Below are 18,687 nucleotides of genomic sequence, written 5' to 3' on the forward strand. Positions count from 1 at the left end.
ACAAAATTACATCCATTGATGTAATATTGTATCTGCTTTTTGCTATTACATCATTATTTCATACATCAGCTTGAATTACGTTGATCGATGTTACATTTTTTTTTGCTGTGTATGAGTAGGACATTCCACAGGCTGTGTGCTTTGTGATATACACCGATTTTGCGAACAACATTACATGAATGGATGTTACATTGTAAGGTACAATGGTGCACGACATCTGAAGGAAAGCAGAAAACGTGCGCGAGTTAACGCCGGTGCCAACCGCACTTGGCAAATTCCATCGTCGGTGCTTTCGTCAGCATCTAGGACGGATGCACAGAACGGCAACAGCAGCGAGCTTCATTAGCATTCCGCAATCGGGCGATCGATTGGACTCCGGACTAACATAGTGGACACTTTTCGCGAGTGCTAGGTTCTCTGTAGGAATTATTGGTTGAATAAAGTACTCTTTAGGTAGCAGCAGTAGTGAGAAGATCTTTTTTAAAAAGAACCTCCGACGTTCAAAACTTTAACTGGCGCCCGAATAGGGACCTGCCGATATGGAAATCGTATAAGTTCCGCTGTAAAAATCGTAAACTCAGTGCTAGTGCGAAACATCCTCAAAAGTGGAATATCAGAGATTCCAGCGATTGGTCCAAGGAGCCAAGCACATATCACAAACGGGTACCACGAGCCCCACCGTAGCAACCAAAGCAGAAATCAGGACACCGTAGCCATCCGGCTCGATCGTCATCAGGGCCCCCAGTAGCATCGCAGCAAACAGGACAGCCCCGAAGTGACTGCCTGGTTTCTCTCCACAGGCAGAAGTTCCCAGCGAAGACCATCCCAAAATCATCCTCAAAAGTTCAACGGAAGATGTTGACAATCTTTATACTTCCAATACTATTGAGACAAACATAGACGCTACAAATACAAAAGATAGATCAACCAATTTTTGTTTTCGAACAAGGTGTTAGCAGAATTCAGATTCATTCCTATTATTACCTACATCATTTTAACATAGAAATCTTGAACCACCATGTAACCGATTTGAGAGATAAATTTAATAAAGTAGGAAAAACGCAGTTTACAGATATGATAGTCCAAAAATTTGACGACATAAACCTCTCACTAGGAACTATTTTACAAACCAAGATACAGAAACGTTGGGACGCAGTAGGAAAAGTTTGGAAATTTATTACCGGATCCCCCGACGCAGATGATTTAAAGTTAATCAATTCAACCATTAACAATCTCGTAGCAAATAACAATATACAAGTAAATATTAACCGAGAAATGGCATTACAGTTAAAAGAGACAGTATTTAAAACAAAAGATGCTATTCAACTGTTCAATTCAAAAACTTCGGAACTATATTCCATAAATATTCTTTTCAACCTTAAGGAATTAAATGATAAAATAAACAACATTATTGATACCATAGCCTTAGCAAAAGTAGGATTATTAAATGAAAAAATTCTATCAAAAAATGAAATTGAAATGTTTTGGAGAGATTTAGAGAGAGAAAATATTACAGTTCACTCAAATTCCGAAGTCGTAACCTATGCCAAGACAGCAATCGCCATCAACCGCAAGGAGATCGTATTATTCATCAAGATGCCGAAGTTAGACCCCAGAATTTTTCGTAGAATCTATGTTTTCCCAACATTCCACAACCAACAACAAATCCACACCACAGAGAGATCTTTCCTGATCCATACGACACAGAAATTTATCGTCAAGAACCTAGAACCCATCATTTATCGAATTGAGGACATTGAAGTAACCGAGTCTACATGCATACCAAACCTAATAGATGGGAAACCAGCCATTTGCAACTATTCATCAAAATCCATACAGCAGGAGATTGTTCCCATCGATTAGTATTATTTACTGGTGAATTCAATGAGCAATTTCACCCTATCATCAGATTGCAGCACCAATGAAAGAATTCTCACTGAATCATATCTGATTCGATACGAGAATTGCACCATACGAATCAACAACATTTCGTATGCCGGCAGAACTCGAGCCACTGCTGGAAATCCGGTCCACCTTCATCTGGACGGAATAGCTATTTCCAAGGACAGTTTTATATTGAACCTTAGTATGGAACATCTCCACAAACTGCAAACAGAAACACGGAAAGATTTGGACTTACTCCGTTTAAAAAGCTACAGTCTGCATTTCCCACACTGGTCCCTTTTTGGAGGGATAACCATCCTCCCCATAATCGGTATCATTATTTTCCTCAGCATTTTCTCCCGCAGAACAACAAATATCAAACTAGAGACAATGCCAAACACCAACGATCATCGTGGAAAATCGGAACCTGGAAAAAACGTCGGAAACCTAAACACATCTTCATTTGGATATACGATGCCCCTGGAGGTTCATCACTAAGGAGGGGCGAGTTAACGCCGGTGCCAACCGCACTTGGCAAATTCCATCGTCGGTGCTCACGTCAGCATCTAGGACGGATGCACAGAATGGCAACAGCAGCGAGCTTCATCAGCATTCCGCAATCGGGTGATCGATTGGACTCCGGACTTGCATAGTGGACACTTTTCGCGAGTGCTAGGTTCTCTGTAGGAATTATTGATTGAAGTAGTCTTTAGGTAGCAGCAGTAGTGAATAGATCTTTATTTAAAAAGAACCTCCGACGATCAAAACTTTAACTCGCGCAGCGAAACGAACCGACGGAGAATCGCAATTGCTGTGATCAAAGCGATTGGTGAGGCAGAAGGAAACAAGTCAGCTCTTTCATTATAACGACGTTCTTATGCATAATATAGTGTGACGTAACGTTGGATCATGTGTAAGAACACCGTGAGAACAAAAGAGTCGACTACATTCCTTCTGCCGCACCTATAGTAACGCACACGGCTCCCGCACTGACTGTTCCTTACTTTCTCACTCTAATCAAAATTTCCTTCGATGAGTGAGAAAACAGTACCCCGTCAATGCGAGCGAGAACGCGAGTTGCCAGATCATTGCACACAAAACCAACTTGAATTAATTCAAATCAAAAATACTAGCGAACCTGGCGGTGAGGGGCGGAAGGTGAACTAAAATTCTATTACAGAGAACCACATTATTTTAATTAATTTCTTCGGAGAAAGTCGTCTGTAACTTCGTTTGTGATTGAAACCGTGATAAAGTGGGTAGCAGTTGAAACCCGATTTAATCTAAAACCTCGATAGGGATCTTTTGATTAATATAACGATTAAAATTATTGTCGAGTGACACTAGATTACGCTCAAGCAACCCACTTCGGGCTCGGATCGGCTGAATGAACGCCAACAAGGAATTACTCGCAAATTGTTGCCAAGTGTTTCGAACTAATGTCTCCCCCCTCGAAGTTTTTCTAAATTCGTATAACAGTTGAACTAATCACGTTGCTGACCTAGCTAGCATGGACCGCTTTCATTTGTTTTGCATTTCGGAAGTTGTTTGGCGCGCAGAGACGAAATTTTCCAACTTCAAAACTTCCCTCGAGTATTGCTTTGCAACGAGTTTTTATATTCTAAAACAATGAATTCCAAGCGTAAGCCGTTCCAGAAGCCCGGTGAACCTTCCGGTTTCAACAAGAAATTCAAGTAAGTTATATGCAAATGGTCGGGAACCGTGAATTCATTATTTTTTGTTTCTTTATACTCAAGGGCTCTTGACGAGGATGAGGATGAGTTCGAACCGGACTTCGAGGCGGAGCTGGCTGCCCTGGAAGCGGAAGAGGCCGGCGTTGATGGGATTGCTTCGGTTGGCCAGGGACCGGAAGCGGAGAATACCTGTGCCAAGTGGAGTCGTCCAAAGCCACGGGAGTACCGCCAAGATGAGGACCGACTCGTGTTCCAGCAGATCGATATCGATCACTACGTGGGCAAACCCTTGCCGATGATGCCCGGGTCACAGGTTTGTCTGGGTTTGATTGAATATGAAGTGAGGGGAATTCATTAAAAAATTGTTTGTAGATCGAGCCTGTTCCGGTGATGCGAATGTTCGGCATTACGGAGGAAGGGAATTCGGTTTGTGCTCACGTTCACGGATTTGCACCGTATTTGTACGTGGCTGCGCCACGGGGTTTCGACAAGTCGCATCTGTATGAGTTCCGGAAGGCGCTGGATAAGTCGGTCATGAATGATATGCGTTCGAATAAGGAGAACGTTCAGGAGGCGGTGCTGGATGTGGAGATGGTCGAGAGGCAGACGATTCTGGGCTACAATGGGGAGGAAAAGTTTATGTTCATCAAGGTGACGGTGGCGCTTCCACGACTGTCGGCCGCAGTGAAGAGATTGTTGGAGAAGGAACAGATGATGCCGTCGATGGATTTTCAGGATTGTAGAGTTTATGAGAGTAATATCGATTTCGACATTCGGTTCATGGTCGATACGGGAGTGGTGGGGTGCAGTTGGATTGAGCTTCCGGCTGGGAAGTGGAGGATGAGACGCAAGGGGAAGATCCCTGCTCCGGAGACCCGGTGTCAGATTGAAGTTGATGTGGCGTACAATGATTTCATTGCTCACGAACCGGAAGGGGACTGGAGTAAGGTGGCTCCGTTTAGGATTCTGAGCTTTGATATTGAGTGCGCCGGCCGTAAGGGCATATTTCCGGAACCTCAGCAGGATCCGGTGATTCAGATTGCGAATATGGTGATCCGGCAGGGAGATCAGGAACCGTTCCTGAGGAATGTGTTCACGTTGAATACCTGTGCACCGATTGTGGGTTCTCAGGTTCTAAGTTATAAGACGGAACAGGAGCTCCTGGACAAGTGGGCTAGCTTTGTTCGAGAACTGGATCCGGACATTCTAACCGGGTATAACATTAACAACTTTGACATTCCTTATCTGTTGAACCGGGCGAGCCACTTGAAGGTGAAGAACTTTGAATATCTAGGAAGGGTGACCAACATTCGATCGGTTATTAAGGAAACTGTTATCCAATCGAAGCAGATGGGTAAGCGCGAGAACAAGTATGTGAATTTCGAAGGACGGGTCCCATTTGATCTGCTGTTTGTCCTGCTCAGAGACTACAAGTTGCGGTCCTACACTCTGAACGCAGTCAGTTACCATTTTCTGCAGGAACAGAAGGAAGACGTCCATCACAGTATTATCACGGATCTTCAGAACGAGAACGAACAAACCCGTCGTAGATTGGCCATGTATTGTCTGAAGGACGCCTACCTTCCGCTTCGGCTGCTGAACAAACTGATGTGCATCGTCAACTACATGGAGATGGCTCGTGTCACTGGAGTGCCTTTGAGTTGTCTCTTGACCCGTGGCCAACAGATAAAAGTCATGAGTCAGCTGCTGCGCAAGTCCAAGACTTGCGGATACCTTATCCCATCCTACCATGGTTCGGGTTCGGATGAACAGTACGAAGGAGCTACGGTCATTGAGCCCAAGCGAGGCTATTATGCAGATCCCATCACAACGCTGGATTTCGCTTCTCTGTACCCCAGCATCATGATGGCCCACAATCTCTGCTATACGACCCTTCTTCAGCCGGCTAACAAGGACAAATTACACCTCACAGACGACCAAATCACGCGGACTCCGGCCAATAACCTTTTCGTAAAATCCTCCGTTCGTAAAGGCATCCTTCCTGAAATCCTCGAATCACTGCTTAGTGCACGTAAACGGGCCAAGGCCGATCTCAAGATCGAAACCGATCCCTTCAAGCGCTCCGTCCTGGACGGTCGTCAGCTTGCCTTGAAAATCTCAGCCAACTCTGTATACGGTTTCACCGGAGCCCAAGTTGGCAAGCTCCCATGTCTGGAAATCTCTGGTTCCGTAACCTCCTACGGCCGAACCATGATCGAGCAGACCAAACAGGAAGTCGAACAGCGCTACACTGTAGAAAACGGTTACGAAAACGATGCCGTCGTTATCTATGGCGATACCGATTCCGTGATGGTCAACTTTGGCGTCAAAACCCTCGAGCGTAGTATGGAACTTGGCCGTGAAGCCGCTGAATTCGTCAGCCAGAAATTCGTCAAACCCATCAAGCTGGAATTCGAGAAAGTCTACTATCCTTACCTCCTTATCAACAAAAAGCGCTACGCCGGTTTGTACTTTACTCGTCCGGGTCAGTACGACAAGATGGACTGTAAGGGAATTGAAACCGTTCGGCGTGACAACTCTCCGCTGGTCGCCAACCTTATGAACTCCTGTCTCCAGAAACTGCTAATCGACCGCGACCCGGAAGGCGCAGTTGAATATGCCAAGCAAACGATCGCCGATCTTCTGTGTAATCGCATAGACATCTCTCAGCTCGTAATCACGAAAGAACTGGCCAAAACCGATTACGCCTCCAAGCAAGCGCACGTCGAACTGGCTAGCAAAATGAAGAAACGCGATCCCGGAAGTGCCCCCAAACTGGGCGATCGTGTCCCGTACGTCATCATCACCGCTGCCAAAAATTCACCGGCCTACATGAAAGCCGAAGATCCGATCTACGTACTGGAAAATTGCGTCCCCATCGACGCCAAATATTATCTGGAGAATCAACTCTCCAAACCGCTTCTCCGAATCTTTGAGCCCATTCTCGGAGAGAAAGCGGAATCCATTCTCCTACGAGGGGATCACACCCGGACGCGATCGGTCGTGACGTCCAAAGTCGGTGCCCTGGCAGCGTTCACCAAGAAGCGGGACGCCTGTTTGGGTTGTAAGGCACTGCTCCCGGCCGGGTACGAAGGGCAAGCCCTGTGCCAGCACTGCAAACCCAAGGAAGCCGTGCTCTATCAGAACGAATTGACGGCGCAGTGTTCGCTGGAGGATCGGTTCTGTCGGCTGTGGACCCAGTGCCAACGGTGCCAGGGCTCGCTGCACGAGGAGGTCATCTGCACCAGCAGGGATTGTCCGATTTTCTACATGCGCACCAAGATCAAGATGGAACTGGACACGCAGCAGAAGCGGGTGGCGCGTTTTGGGGTTCCAGCGTGGTAGTTGACCACCGATGAGTATTTTTTTGTATTATGTGTGTGTTGAATTATACTCTTTTTTTCTTCATTAATCAGAGTTTTTAAAACTAAGTAGATGTTTGAGAAATTCTGTTTACATACTATCGAAGACAACAGATCAAGAAGACTGGCAACTCATACGAACGCTATGAGACAGGTACAATTGCGTCATCAGCCGCTCAAAGGTAAATGCTTCGAACGAATTTGATAGCAAAGATTACACCCTCAGAAGAAGGGTTTGTGTGTTTGCTCATTTTTCCATGCGTTGCTTTCACCTTCACTCAAGCGCAGCGCTATTGTATCTGTCGCTTAGATTCTGGCAAAGTTGCTAGTCTTCTTGATCTTCGGTACTATCAACCGGTGGGAACTAACGATTTTAAATTGGCTCACTACTTGACTCGAGGGGGACGACTCTATCTACGATGCAGAAAAGATTGTGTTTTGCTGTGGTTAGCTGCGCGCACGCTGTGTAGATAGAAAGAAGATTGATGACGATTCTGAAGGATTGTACGACTTTTCCCTGAAAACCAGTCCCCCGAAAACACTTTCCCCGAAAGTTATTGCCCCGAATGTAACTTTTCCCCGAAATACAATTCCCCGAATGGCACAGTTCCCAGAAAATAATTTCCCCGAATGTACCATTTCCCCGAATCTGCGCATCTTCGCTGGTTAACTACTTGTATCGAACAATACCACAATAAACATATTAATGTGCGTCGAATAAAGACAATAGTTTGACTTTCGTTAAAACAAAATGTAAAGGTCAAGCTCCTGAAATCGGTGTAATCCTTTCCATGTAGTTTTAACGAAAGTCAAACTTTTGTCTTTATTCAACACATATTGATTTCTTCGTGCTCCATACAATTTTAGATTCACCCTAATAAGGAGTCGCCATGTGACTAATATGCATGAGGACGCATGATATCTTTTCTTTGTTTGTATTGAGTTTTTTTTTTAACGGTCGTACCTATCATACAAACACACACATTGTATGCAATTAGCTCCATGGATCATACCATATTATACGTCAAAGAATGAACTATGATTCAAAGAAGGAAAATTTCTTGCGACAAGCAAAATTTTCCCTTCTTTGTATCACAGCTCGTTCTTTAACGTTTTGAAGAATAAATATCTTACTAATTTATCAAAGCGATATCTCATTGCAATAAAATTGAAGAACGAGCTGTGATACAAAGAAAGGAAAATGATATCTCTTTGATAAAACCAATTAGATACCCTAATAAAAAATTACCATAAACGAACGATAACCCAAATGTGTGAACTATTCCACAAATGGTTTGGATGATACCCAGAACACGTCGTTAAGCAAATTAACCATAACATTTTTATTATGGTTGATATTATGCGATACGTTATGAAACGAGCTGTGCTACAAAGAAGGAACATTTCTTGAAACAAACAACGATTTTTCTTTTTTGTATAAGGGGTGATGTACAAATTATGTCACGCCCTAAGGAGGGACGTGTAGAAATCTGTGATTGATTAATTTTGCCTCAATTTCGCGTGACATAATTAATGTATGGCCCCTAACGGCTCGTTTTTTTTAATTTGATTACGATTAGATATCAGTTTTACAAATTAGTAAGATATTTATTCTTCAAAACGTTAAAGAACGAGCTGTGATACAAAGAAGGGAAAATTTTGTTTGTTGCAAGAATTTTTCCTTCTTTTTATCTTAGTTGATTATTTGACGTATAACTTGGTATGTTCCATGGAGCTAATTGCATACAATGTATGTGTGTGTGTGTTGGATAGGTACGAACGTTAAAAAACTCCATACTAATAAATAAAAGATACCATGCGTCCCCGTGCAATACATGCTATAGTCACTTTGCGACTCCTTATAGGCCGAATCCAAAATTGTATGGAGCAAAAAGAAAACACCATACACCGATTTCAGAATATTCGGTAAAAAATTACAGGAAATCTGTGAAAAATCACCGAACTGTTTACCGAACGTTCAGCTGTTGAGATTTCGGTATAATTTCACAGATTTCGGTGAAACAATCTTAGTGTGTGACCTTTACATGTAGTTTTAACGAAAGTCAAACTATTGTCTTAAGCGAACCCCACACGGTAAGAAATATTGTCAATACTTAAAAGTATTGACAATAATATTGATGATGTGAATACAGATATATTGTCAATACCGATGTATTGACGTCAATATAAAATGCATTGACAATACGATTATTGTCAATACAAACAGTCGTGTAGAGTCCACTTTAATTCGACACACATTGATATGTGTATTGTGGTATTGTTCGATACAAGTAGGTAACCAGCGAAAGATTTGATGAAACTGACACAATTTTCCCTTCTTTATATCAAAGCTCAGTCTTTATGCTCATTACAATCAGATATCAATTTGATAAACCGCCAAATGTCATAACAAGTCATAACCACAAACTTTATCTAGGGTGTTGAACGACTTTGTTCTGTTTATCAATATTCAGCAAAGATATTTTTCTCAATTTCATATAGATAAGTTGTAACAAACCCAAGGATCATATTTAAATAGATCGCACAGTGTAAATTGTATCTTTCGGGGAACTAGTTCTTTCGGGGAAATAGTTTTCGGGAAAACGTTCCTTTCGGGGAATCGTATTTCGGGGATAAAACTTTCGAGGAAAGTGTTTTCGGGGAACTGGTTTTCGGGGAAAAGTCGTACAATCTTCTGAAGATTTCCTGCAAAAAGATGATGCGCGATTCAAGTAGATGCAACAAATGAAAGAAGATTTTCCGAAGATTGATTCACTAATGTGAGATTTGTTGAGCATCTAAACTTGAGATTTAGATGTGTCGCCCCCCTCGACTTGACTAGCCTATTGGTCCAAAGCAAATCGATTAACGTACCCCATTATAGTCAAAATTCTAGTACTACGCAATGTTTGTTTTGATTCGCTATGAAAGTTTGACAGATAAAATGAGGGGTTCGTGGATTTTCCTATGTTTCGAGGGGCTGCATCGATTAGTTTGGGACCAGAGGGTAAGTCACTCTGCCACCTTGTGTATGTGCTTATTGTGTTTTTGTGTGTCGGAATGTGTTTCTGGTAAAGAGGCTGCATTTATAAAGAGACGGCATGTCAAAACTGAAACAATCGATTATCTGTCAAAGTCATAGGAAAGGTTATTCCAATCGAGCAGAAGATCTGTTAAACTGGGGGGGGAGGGGGGACGTGCTGTCAAATCAGCCTACTGATCATTCTTGTATGAAACTGGCTCCAAAAGTAAACAATCGTTGTAGGTTTCTTATGGCTTGTTTACCTTTGGAATCAGTTATGCGAGGTAGGCGACGATTGTTCGTATTTGACAGCCACTTCCCCCCTTGCTGTTAAATGGATAAGATGTCGCCTCTTTACCCAATTCAGGCTGTGTTCAATTTTTTTCTCGCGTCACTTTTCAAATAGACCAATGTAACATATCCACCATTTTGAGAAAATCGAAGTTGAAGTTCGACAGATTATTATTTTAACTGTTTAAAAACAATACATTTTGCAATGCTATTTTTAATGCAGTCAGTGTATAATAATGTTGAAAATTCAGAAGAAACGGTAAAATCACAATTTTACTTTGAATTGCATGCTACAACATAGAAAAAACCACATAGGACGTTTTGACAAGTCGTGTTGTACATCGGATAAGTTACATTGGCCGATTTTTCTCAATGACATAATCAATAAGTGTTACATTGGACGTTTTGTCTACATGATACTAGATTCCCTTTCACAGATTTCAGAGTATAGTACCTAACTTTATATTGGCCCCGCCTTTGAAAAATGAGCACCAATCATGTTAGGCAATCCGAATGACCGAAGTAACAATCATGTACCCATCATTTCAAACTGGTACATTGGACAATTTTTGATCAATGATTATCTTAAATAAATGAAAGTAAATTTGGATGGAGGTTTTTGTCGAGGGGGACGACTCTATCTACGATGCAAAAAAGATTGTGTTTTGCTGTGGCTAGCTGCACGCACGCTGAGTAGATAGAAGGAAGATTTATGTCGATTTTGAAGATTTCCTGCAAAAAGATGAAGCGCGATGCAAGTAGATGCGAGAAATGAAAGATGATTTTTCGAAGATTGATTCGCTAGTGTGAGATTTTTTGAGCATCTAGAATTGAGATTTAGATGTGTCGCCCCCCTCGGTTTTTGTATCACATACAATGATAGAACACAGCAAAAAAAAAGTAATATCGATCAACGTAATTCAAGCTGATGTATTAAATAATGATGTAATAGCAGAAATCAGATACAATATTACATCAACAGATGTAATTTTGTTCGCAAAATCGGTATACATCGTGCAACGTACTATTACCAACAATCAATACGAAACTAACGACTTTAAATTGGCTCACTACTTGACTAGCCTATTGGTCCCTAGCAAACGATTAACGTACCCTATTCTAGTCGAAATTCTAGTACTACGCAATGTTTGTTTTGATTCGCTATGAAAGTTTGACAGATAAAATGAGGGGTTATTGGTTTTTCCTATGTTTCGAGGGGTGATTCGACAAGCTTGGGACCGAAGATAGTACCAGAGGTGAGCCAAAAAGTTGAGCACGTTTCTACGGGACCTACTTGTCTTAGAGTTACCTCTATGGTAATACCACAAACGAAGTGGCAGACGGAGCGGCTCGAAAACTTTGGTGACTAACCTGCTATTGTTATTTTTCAGTGTACCACACGGCAACACCACTACTACTGGATTGAACTAGCATTTTCACCAAATGTGATAGAATGTTTTGGTTCTATCTCTTTCACTCTACTCAAAAATTAAATGCTTAAAAAAATGACAAAATGATACACTCTTTGCACACTGTCAAATAATCATTGTACACAAAATCAACTTTGAGCAAAACCAAAGCAAAAATACTCTCCCATCTGGTGGATGATGGCACAAGCTTCTAAGAAAATTCTATTACAGCGAACCACGTTATTTTAATTGATTTCTTCGCCAGTTAGTCGTCTGTCACTTCGTTTGTGGTAATACCAGTAATACCAATACCCAAGCCAGATGCGGACCAAAGTAAAACAGATGGCTGCAGACCGATAACTCTCCTTAGCTGTTTTGGTAAGTTAAGGCCTGTATATAGATCGAAGCAAAGTGAAAATCTCGTATAAAATACTCGATTTTTCACCACCGTGAAAAATTTAATTGACAAAATTTCACTTCGCTTGGAACTGTAAATAGATACTGTCAAAACCTCAGCATTTTCATTGATCCATTCATTGCTCAGTCCAGACCGTTTGTACTAAACGGTTAAGGGCGAGGGAATGAAAGAGACAACAACAAAGTTCAGTCACTCACGAACAGGCGACTCACCCACTTGCCTTTGCTCACACAGCATGTAATTTAGGCATTTTTCCATAGAAAATGTAAGCTCAGTCATTCAAAACAAGGATTGGGTACCATCACGGAAGAATAAACGTGCTCACTGAGATGCTGACTGAGTGCTCGGCTGTCAGTGACTCGTTTACTTCTCAATCATTCAGACTCTCACGAAACAGTGAATGGTGAGGAAGATGGCTGTTCATATTCATATGAAAATTACTCATTGAACCTAACTGTTTTGCGCACTGGAGATAGTCTCCCTAGACATGTCGAGAGCCTACGACACAACGTGGTGACCCGGCATTTTACGTACCCTATCAAACTGGAAAATATCAGGACGAATGATGAACATCTTATTCAGCTTTCTCTTGGATAGATACTTTCAAGTAGCTGCTAACGGATCTACCTCAAGTCTCAGAGAAGCACAAAAGGGTGTACCACATGGATCTGTGACTTTGTTTCAAGTGCCCATGCAACCGATGTTCTAGGAAATACCCCCTGATGTTGAAATTTTACTGTACGCTGACGGTTATCCTCATAGTGAAGGGTAAGAATAATGGAACAATTCGTCAACTTCTAAGGCAAGCCGTCCACGCCGCTACCGAATGGGCACCCAGCTTGATGCCTGCCGCTTACAGCATCGAAAAGAAGGTCGAGCCATCAAGATAGACTCCAATTCCACGGGTACGAAAAATGAAAATCCTCGGTGTTCTAGTAAACGCAAAGTTCAAGGCAACATCTAACATCCGTGAAGAGCAACTGTAGCAGAAGGATCCACATGTTACGGGTATTAGGATATCGGATAAAGAGAAGCTGTCGAATCACTCTGTTAAAAGTGGGCTCAGCGCTGGTTGTCTTTAAGCTATTCTTCGGATTAGGACTCACCAGCACCAACATCGAAGACATGGAACAAATTTTGGGACAAACTTACAACGAAGTAATACCAACAATCAATACGAAACTAACGATTTTAAATTGGCTCACCACTTTAGTAGCCTATTGGTCCCAAGCAAACGATTAACGTACCCTATTCTAGTTGAAATTCTATTACTACACTATGTTTGTTTTGATTCGCTATGAAAGTTTGACAGATAACATCAGGGGTGTGTGGATTCATGCAGAACATGCAGGGGTGAGTGAAATAGCTTGGAACTGCTTGGGACCGTTGTTCTGGTACTGAGTGAGCCAAAAATAATAATGATTTTCTTCAGGACCCAGTGGTCTTAGAGTAACCTCTATGGTAATACGTCAAGCATCTGGGTCTTTCACAACTAGCCCAGTCATCTTCATTATGGTTGAATCCGGATATTTTCCTTTTAGGCTAGCAATTGGCATTGACGGCGACTCTGTAGCTCTTTACTCCTATGAGAAAATCCATAAGCAAACGTCAGACTGTGCGTGAAACATGGCGGACTTTGTACTATCCTTTCACTCCACTGAAAATTCCCATAGGAAACTGTCTAAATTTGCTGGAAGAGCAAATTTTTCGACGGTGCCGTCAACGCCAATAATTCGCCTTGACACCAGTCCCGAAGTGACGTTTCTTCACACACATTTTGACAATTCCTTATGGGGTTTAGCGTTGGAGTGAGAAAATACGAAAAAGTCCGTCATGTTTCACACATAGACTGACAGTTACATATGAATGAGATTTCTCCATAGGAGTAAAGAGTTACAGCGCTCTCGTCAACGCCAATTCGCTGTTGTTTGCTTAATGCAAAAAGTACTGTGGGAGGATTTAGTAACGGGTACGAATATGAGACCTCACTGCAGGAGGAAGACGAATGACCACGTGCCATCCGGGAAGGAGGACCAAAAGCAATGGGAGCAATCCTACTCGCAGTAGGTAGAATGTAGAATTCTGGTTGGTGGCCATAGTTACTACTCCCGAGACTACTCTAAGGGCAAATGCAATATGTCGTGATTGGGCTGCAGCTGGTGAGAACCTACTTGACGGACATTCAGATATCAGAAACTGTTTCGTAGCGTTTGTCTTGTTTTTGGCAAGAAATCTTCATTTTTTAGTATTTGTTCCTCCTGATGTCTAAGACCAAAAGGTCCCGAAGAAACGAGCTCAACTTTTTGGCTCAGCTCTGGTACTTTCTTCGGTCCCAAGCTAATCGATTCACCCCTCGAAACATAGGAAAATCCACTAACCCCTCATTTTATCTGTCAAACTTTCATAGCGAATCAAAAAAAAAAACAGTGTAGTACTGGAATTTCTACTAGAATAGGGTACGTTAGTCGATTTGCTTGGGACCAATAGGCTAGTAAAGTAGTAAGCCAATTTAAAATCGTTAGTTTTGTATTGATTGTTGCTGATGCTGCTACATTCGTGGATCTCAACCGGTTCCGGACTTCCTTTTCTTCGGATTAGAGGTTTTCAATCCAGATCCAGAATGTTTACGTATCCCGGCTATTACAGGACGAATGTAAACATTATGAGCAGTGGTGCCAGAATTGATTAAAAAATTTGGGTTGTTCTTATTCGCCATGCACAACCAGCAGAGATCTGAAGTTTATGAATTGCACAAGTATTAGTGCAGAACTTTGGGTGAATTGAAAGGTTTTCTTGCACTAATACTTATAATTTACTCCAAGTTCTGCACTAATACTTGTGCATTTCACATACGTCAGAGAAGTCTATGATGGCAGTTTTCACGAATGCCAGTAAGAGCATTTATTTTTGATGGTTGCCAAAAACACTTTTTGTGCCTCCACTTATCCTTGGTGTATAGATTACACAGGAAAAAAAAGTTGTTGAATATTACATCCAAACTGCTGCAACCAGGTCAATCATCGGTTGTGTAATATAACGTTGTACGATGTACATCGATTTTGCGAACAAAACTACATCCATTGATGTAATATTGTATCTGCTTTTTGCTATTACATCATTATTTCAAACATCAGCTTGAATTACATTGACCGATATTACATTTTTTTTGCTGTGTATCATGCGGTGGAGGGTGTTTGAAGACAAGTGCGTTTTTGTGGGTGTTAGCATGTTAGCACAATGTGGCAGACTGACTTACCCCCTGATCGATCGTGAAAAGTTATAAACAGTTTTTGAGTGGATCAATGAAAATGCTGAGGTTTTGACAGAACTGTGCTGTGGCTACCACAGTATTTTACATTTGATTGTCCATATGCAGTAGCGCCAAAAGCATGCTGTGGTGGGTTCAAAACTTGACCATCTAAATTGATCCGTTGCGTCCTTCACTTGTTCGTTTAACAAATTCACTAGCGACACCCAGCGGTGGAAACCGACAACTATTGTGTGGTAATAAGAGCATTTTCGAGTTGCGTCTTTCACTTATCGACGCGTCGAAGTTACACGATTGCAAAGTGAACGACACTTCGAAGTTTCATGATTGCAGCCCAGTGTAGCGGTATAGAGATTTTCGAAAAATCGGCGCTTTCACTTCTTGCCTTGCTTCGAGCGGTGAGAAAATCTCGAAATTTTTGTTCTCTTTAGTAATAGTGACATTAATAATGTATCGGGTAAATTGCACCATTATTGAATTTTTTAATTAATTATATGATTTGAGTAGTAGCTATACTGAAGATCCGAGAGATGTCGCCCCTTCAGTGGTAGGAAAATCTTTTTGCAGTATGGATAATATCAGAAAATCCACGATTTGTGACTAAACATGCTTTCACAGAAGGAAACAAATAAACGAGTGTTTACCTTATCACCATAGTAATGTACTCGTGCAATTTTTGTGCATCTAAAACTGCCCATAAAGACGATAATGAATAAAAATTGAAAATTTTCATGCATTTCCAAATGGTTTCCTACCATTCCCATACATTCGGAAGTGACTGGCCCTCTGGATGTGGATGATATCAAAAACAATAAAACATGATTAAATTAAAAGTTAATGTTGCCATATATTCTGGTGATGAGTGCTGTCAGAAGCAGCACGGCAAAAATACTTTCCTTGGAAAAGTAAGTATGTGCCCAATATTAGGAACACTTAGGCCTAGATTACACTGAAACAAAGATAATAGTTAGGAATACTATTTTGCAGAAAACACTTATTTTCAGTATAACTACGCTTAAAACCGTTAAATCTACCATGATTTCAGTATAATTGACTATAAATATAATCAAATTTACTACCATTCTGTAAAAACTATTATACTTACACAAACGGCATAGTAGTTTTGATAGAAAAAATAGTAAAATTAAATGAATTTCGTTTCTGCAAAAATCTATTGGTGGGAGTATTTAATTTAAACCATCAACATAGTATTTTTGCCAATGGATTTTGTTTCTGTGTAGGGACATCATCCCTATGGATCTAAGATTGGGCCCATCGCTAAAAATCTGCTATTTATCAATTTAATCTAGATGAACGCGTTATTGGGACGGTACACATGGATATTTTTGGTCACTATTGAAAATTTAGTCGATTGGTGAATTTATGTATGGACCCAAATTAGGGGCATTTAGGCCGACATTACATCCATTTCCCCTACTAAACAGTAGACTAGAATGGTTAGTCCTACTGGAGCAGGGTTGTGAAATTGTATGCATTACATACCATTAATTTTCTTTTTGTATATATGTATGTATTACTTTATTTACGGTAATTTAAATTAATACGACAAGAATCTTCACCTATACAAGCTGCATCTCACGCATTGCATCCATCCCATCACACGCGATGCAGCTCGCGAAGGACACTGAACTTTTAATTTAAAAAGAAAAAACAGCTTTCATGCGCTTACTTACGCACTTCTAAACTAAATAATGGTCTGCTTCTTTTTTTGGAGAGTCACAATGATTCACAATGCTATAACGAAAAAAAAAAGAAGAAATAGCTACTAGCCCCTCGTTTGTTTTCCATTCTGCACTTATCTTCTCTTTTTTTAGTGTTGGTAATTAAATATTCTTACTTTATGTACTAAAAGGGAAAACTCGGAGGACGATAGTTTCTTCTGCTCAATTAAATTTAATGCTGGTTTTGTTCCGCCTTAGCCATACCGTTTTGCACTCGCGCATTGATGGTTGGACTGAGGAAATAGTTGTAAGAATCGAAAACACCGTTCGTTTGATTTTTGGGAAAGGAAGGCGCTTTACTAGCAGACTATTTTCGGGATTGTAACGCATTCGCTAGCCAATCCATTGCTTGGTCCAGACCCTCGCCTTTGGTAGCGGATGTTTTGAAGATTTGGAACGTTCGGTTCTTTAGCGCTTCGAGTCCGAGCGCCTGGTGCACTTCTGCCACGCTCATGCATCCTTCCATGTCCTGTTTGTTCGCTAGCACTACCAGAATTGCTCCCGCCAGTTCGTCTTCCTGTGTTCAAAATGAGGCGGATCAATATAATCCTAGTCTGCGGCCTTGCCTGAGAGGTCTACTTACCCGTAACATGTACAAAAGCTCATCCTTCGATATACCTATCCTATCCTTGTCTGCAGAATCGACAACGTAGATGATAGCGTCTGTGTTACTGTAGTAGCATCGCCAATATGGCCTAAAATTAAACGAAGACGTTGTAGTTCGATTTGGAACATTGTTCCCCAACACACGTACCTTATACTGGTCTGACCGCCGAGGTCCCACACCTGAAACTTGAGGTTTTTGTATGTGACCTGTTCGACGTTAAAGCCGATTGTGGGAATCGTTGTGACCACCTCGCCCACCTGCAACCGGTACAGGATTGTTGTCTTGCCGGCACCGTCCAGTCCCAGGATTAAAATTCGCATCTCGCGATTCCCCAGAAGGCCACGGAAGTAGCTAAATAAGCCTCCTGCAAACGAATGGGACGTAAGTGATAATTGCCGCGGAGGAAGGTCCAAAAGCGAGTGCGATGCTCTCTCATCATCAGCATTAAATGATCGCGCACATACCGAGAGAAAGGCAAAGAAAAGCAGCCCCAGATTCGACACTTTCCATCGGCACTGACTGTAAACATTACTCACCCATATTTTCCCTGTTTGCAAGTTTTCTAAATGCACTGCACTAGGCGAGTATTCGAATTGAAATTCCTCCTGGCGATGGTCCACGGAAAAGTCCGGCTACTGGTGTTGCCGATGGGGAATGTTTTACAGGAAAATATCCTCGGAAAATCGCTAGAACGGCTGGAAAGAAAAACTAATGACGAAAATCCTGCGACTGCAACTGCGCTCAGGTATGGAAATTTTGACAGGACGATGACAATTGACGTGTTCAAAACGAAAACCGAGACGAAAACCACGAAAACGCAATCGCGGCGACCGTAGAGCCGGGCGATATCATTGTTGACAGTCGAATTTGGAACGGGGTGTTGCAAGAAAAAGCAATTGCGTGTCATGCGCACGGCAGCCACATCAGTGCACTAAAGTCCTCTAACTAAAAGTATGGACGTTTGTGAAAAGTTGTTCCAAATATGAGTGG

General features: G+C 41.7%; 2 protein-coding genes across 2 annotated transcripts; one reads left to right on the forward strand and one right to left on the reverse strand.

The window, feature by feature from the left end:
• The first annotated feature begins 3,445 nt into the window (after window positions 1–3,445).
• On the forward strand, window positions 3,446–6,940 carry DNApol-delta (DNA polymerase delta). Its single transcript, XM_065223387.1, has 3 exons — window positions 3,446–3,578; window positions 3,642–3,891; window positions 3,951–6,940. Exons 1-3 carry the CDS (start codon window positions 3,514–3,516, stop codon window positions 6,921–6,923), a joined length of 3,288 nt encoding a protein of 1,095 aa, XP_065079459.1. The 5' UTR covers window positions 3,446–3,513; the 3' UTR covers window positions 6,924–6,940.
• A 10,420-nt stretch (window positions 6,941–17,360) lies between these two features.
• On the reverse strand, window positions 17,361–18,447 carry Arl1 (ADP ribosylation factor-like 1). Its single transcript, XM_065223361.1, has 4 exons — window positions 18,234–18,447; window positions 17,845–18,061; window positions 17,674–17,785; window positions 17,361–17,607 (listed from the first exon to the last, which is right to left on the reverse strand). Exons 1-4 carry the CDS (start codon window positions 18,235–18,237, stop codon window positions 17,398–17,400), a joined length of 543 nt encoding a protein of 180 aa, XP_065079433.1. The 5' UTR covers window positions 18,238–18,447; the 3' UTR covers window positions 17,361–17,397.
• Window positions 18,448–18,687: the final 240 nt, after the last annotated feature.

The sequence above is a fragment of the Ochlerotatus camptorhynchus genome, unplaced genomic scaffold (assembly GCF_037179485.1).
Source record: "Ochlerotatus camptorhynchus isolate MF236.1 unplaced genomic scaffold, CSIRO-AGI_Acam_v1.1 ptg000192l, whole genome shotgun sequence".
Lineage (NCBI taxonomy): Eukaryota > Metazoa > Arthropoda > Insecta > Diptera > Culicidae > Ochlerotatus > Ochlerotatus camptorhynchus.

Excerpts from the sequence above, each read along its gene's own strand:
- DNApol-delta (XM_065223387.1), top strand. The coding sequence starts at position 3,514 with ATGAATTCCAAGCGTAAGCCGTTCCAGAAGCCCGGTGAACCTTCCGGT. Across the intron at positions 3,579-3,641 it reads GGTTTCAACAAGAAATTCAA|GGCTCTTGACGAGGATGAGG; the intron begins GTAAGTTATATG and ends TTTATACTCAAG. Across the intron at positions 3,892-3,950 it reads CGATGATGCCCGGGTCACAG|ATCGAGCCTGTTCCGGTGAT; the intron begins GTTTGTCTGGGT and ends AATTGTTTGTAG.
- Arl1 (XM_065223361.1), bottom strand. Across the intron at positions 17,786-17,844 it reads GGCGGTCAGACCAGTATAAG|GCCATATTGGCGATGCTACT; the intron begins GTACGTGTGTTG and ends GTTTAATTTTAG. Across the intron at positions 17,608-17,673 it reads AGCTTTTGTACATGTTACGG|GAAGACGAACTGGCGGGAGC; the intron begins GTAAGTAGACCT and ends TTTTGAACACAG.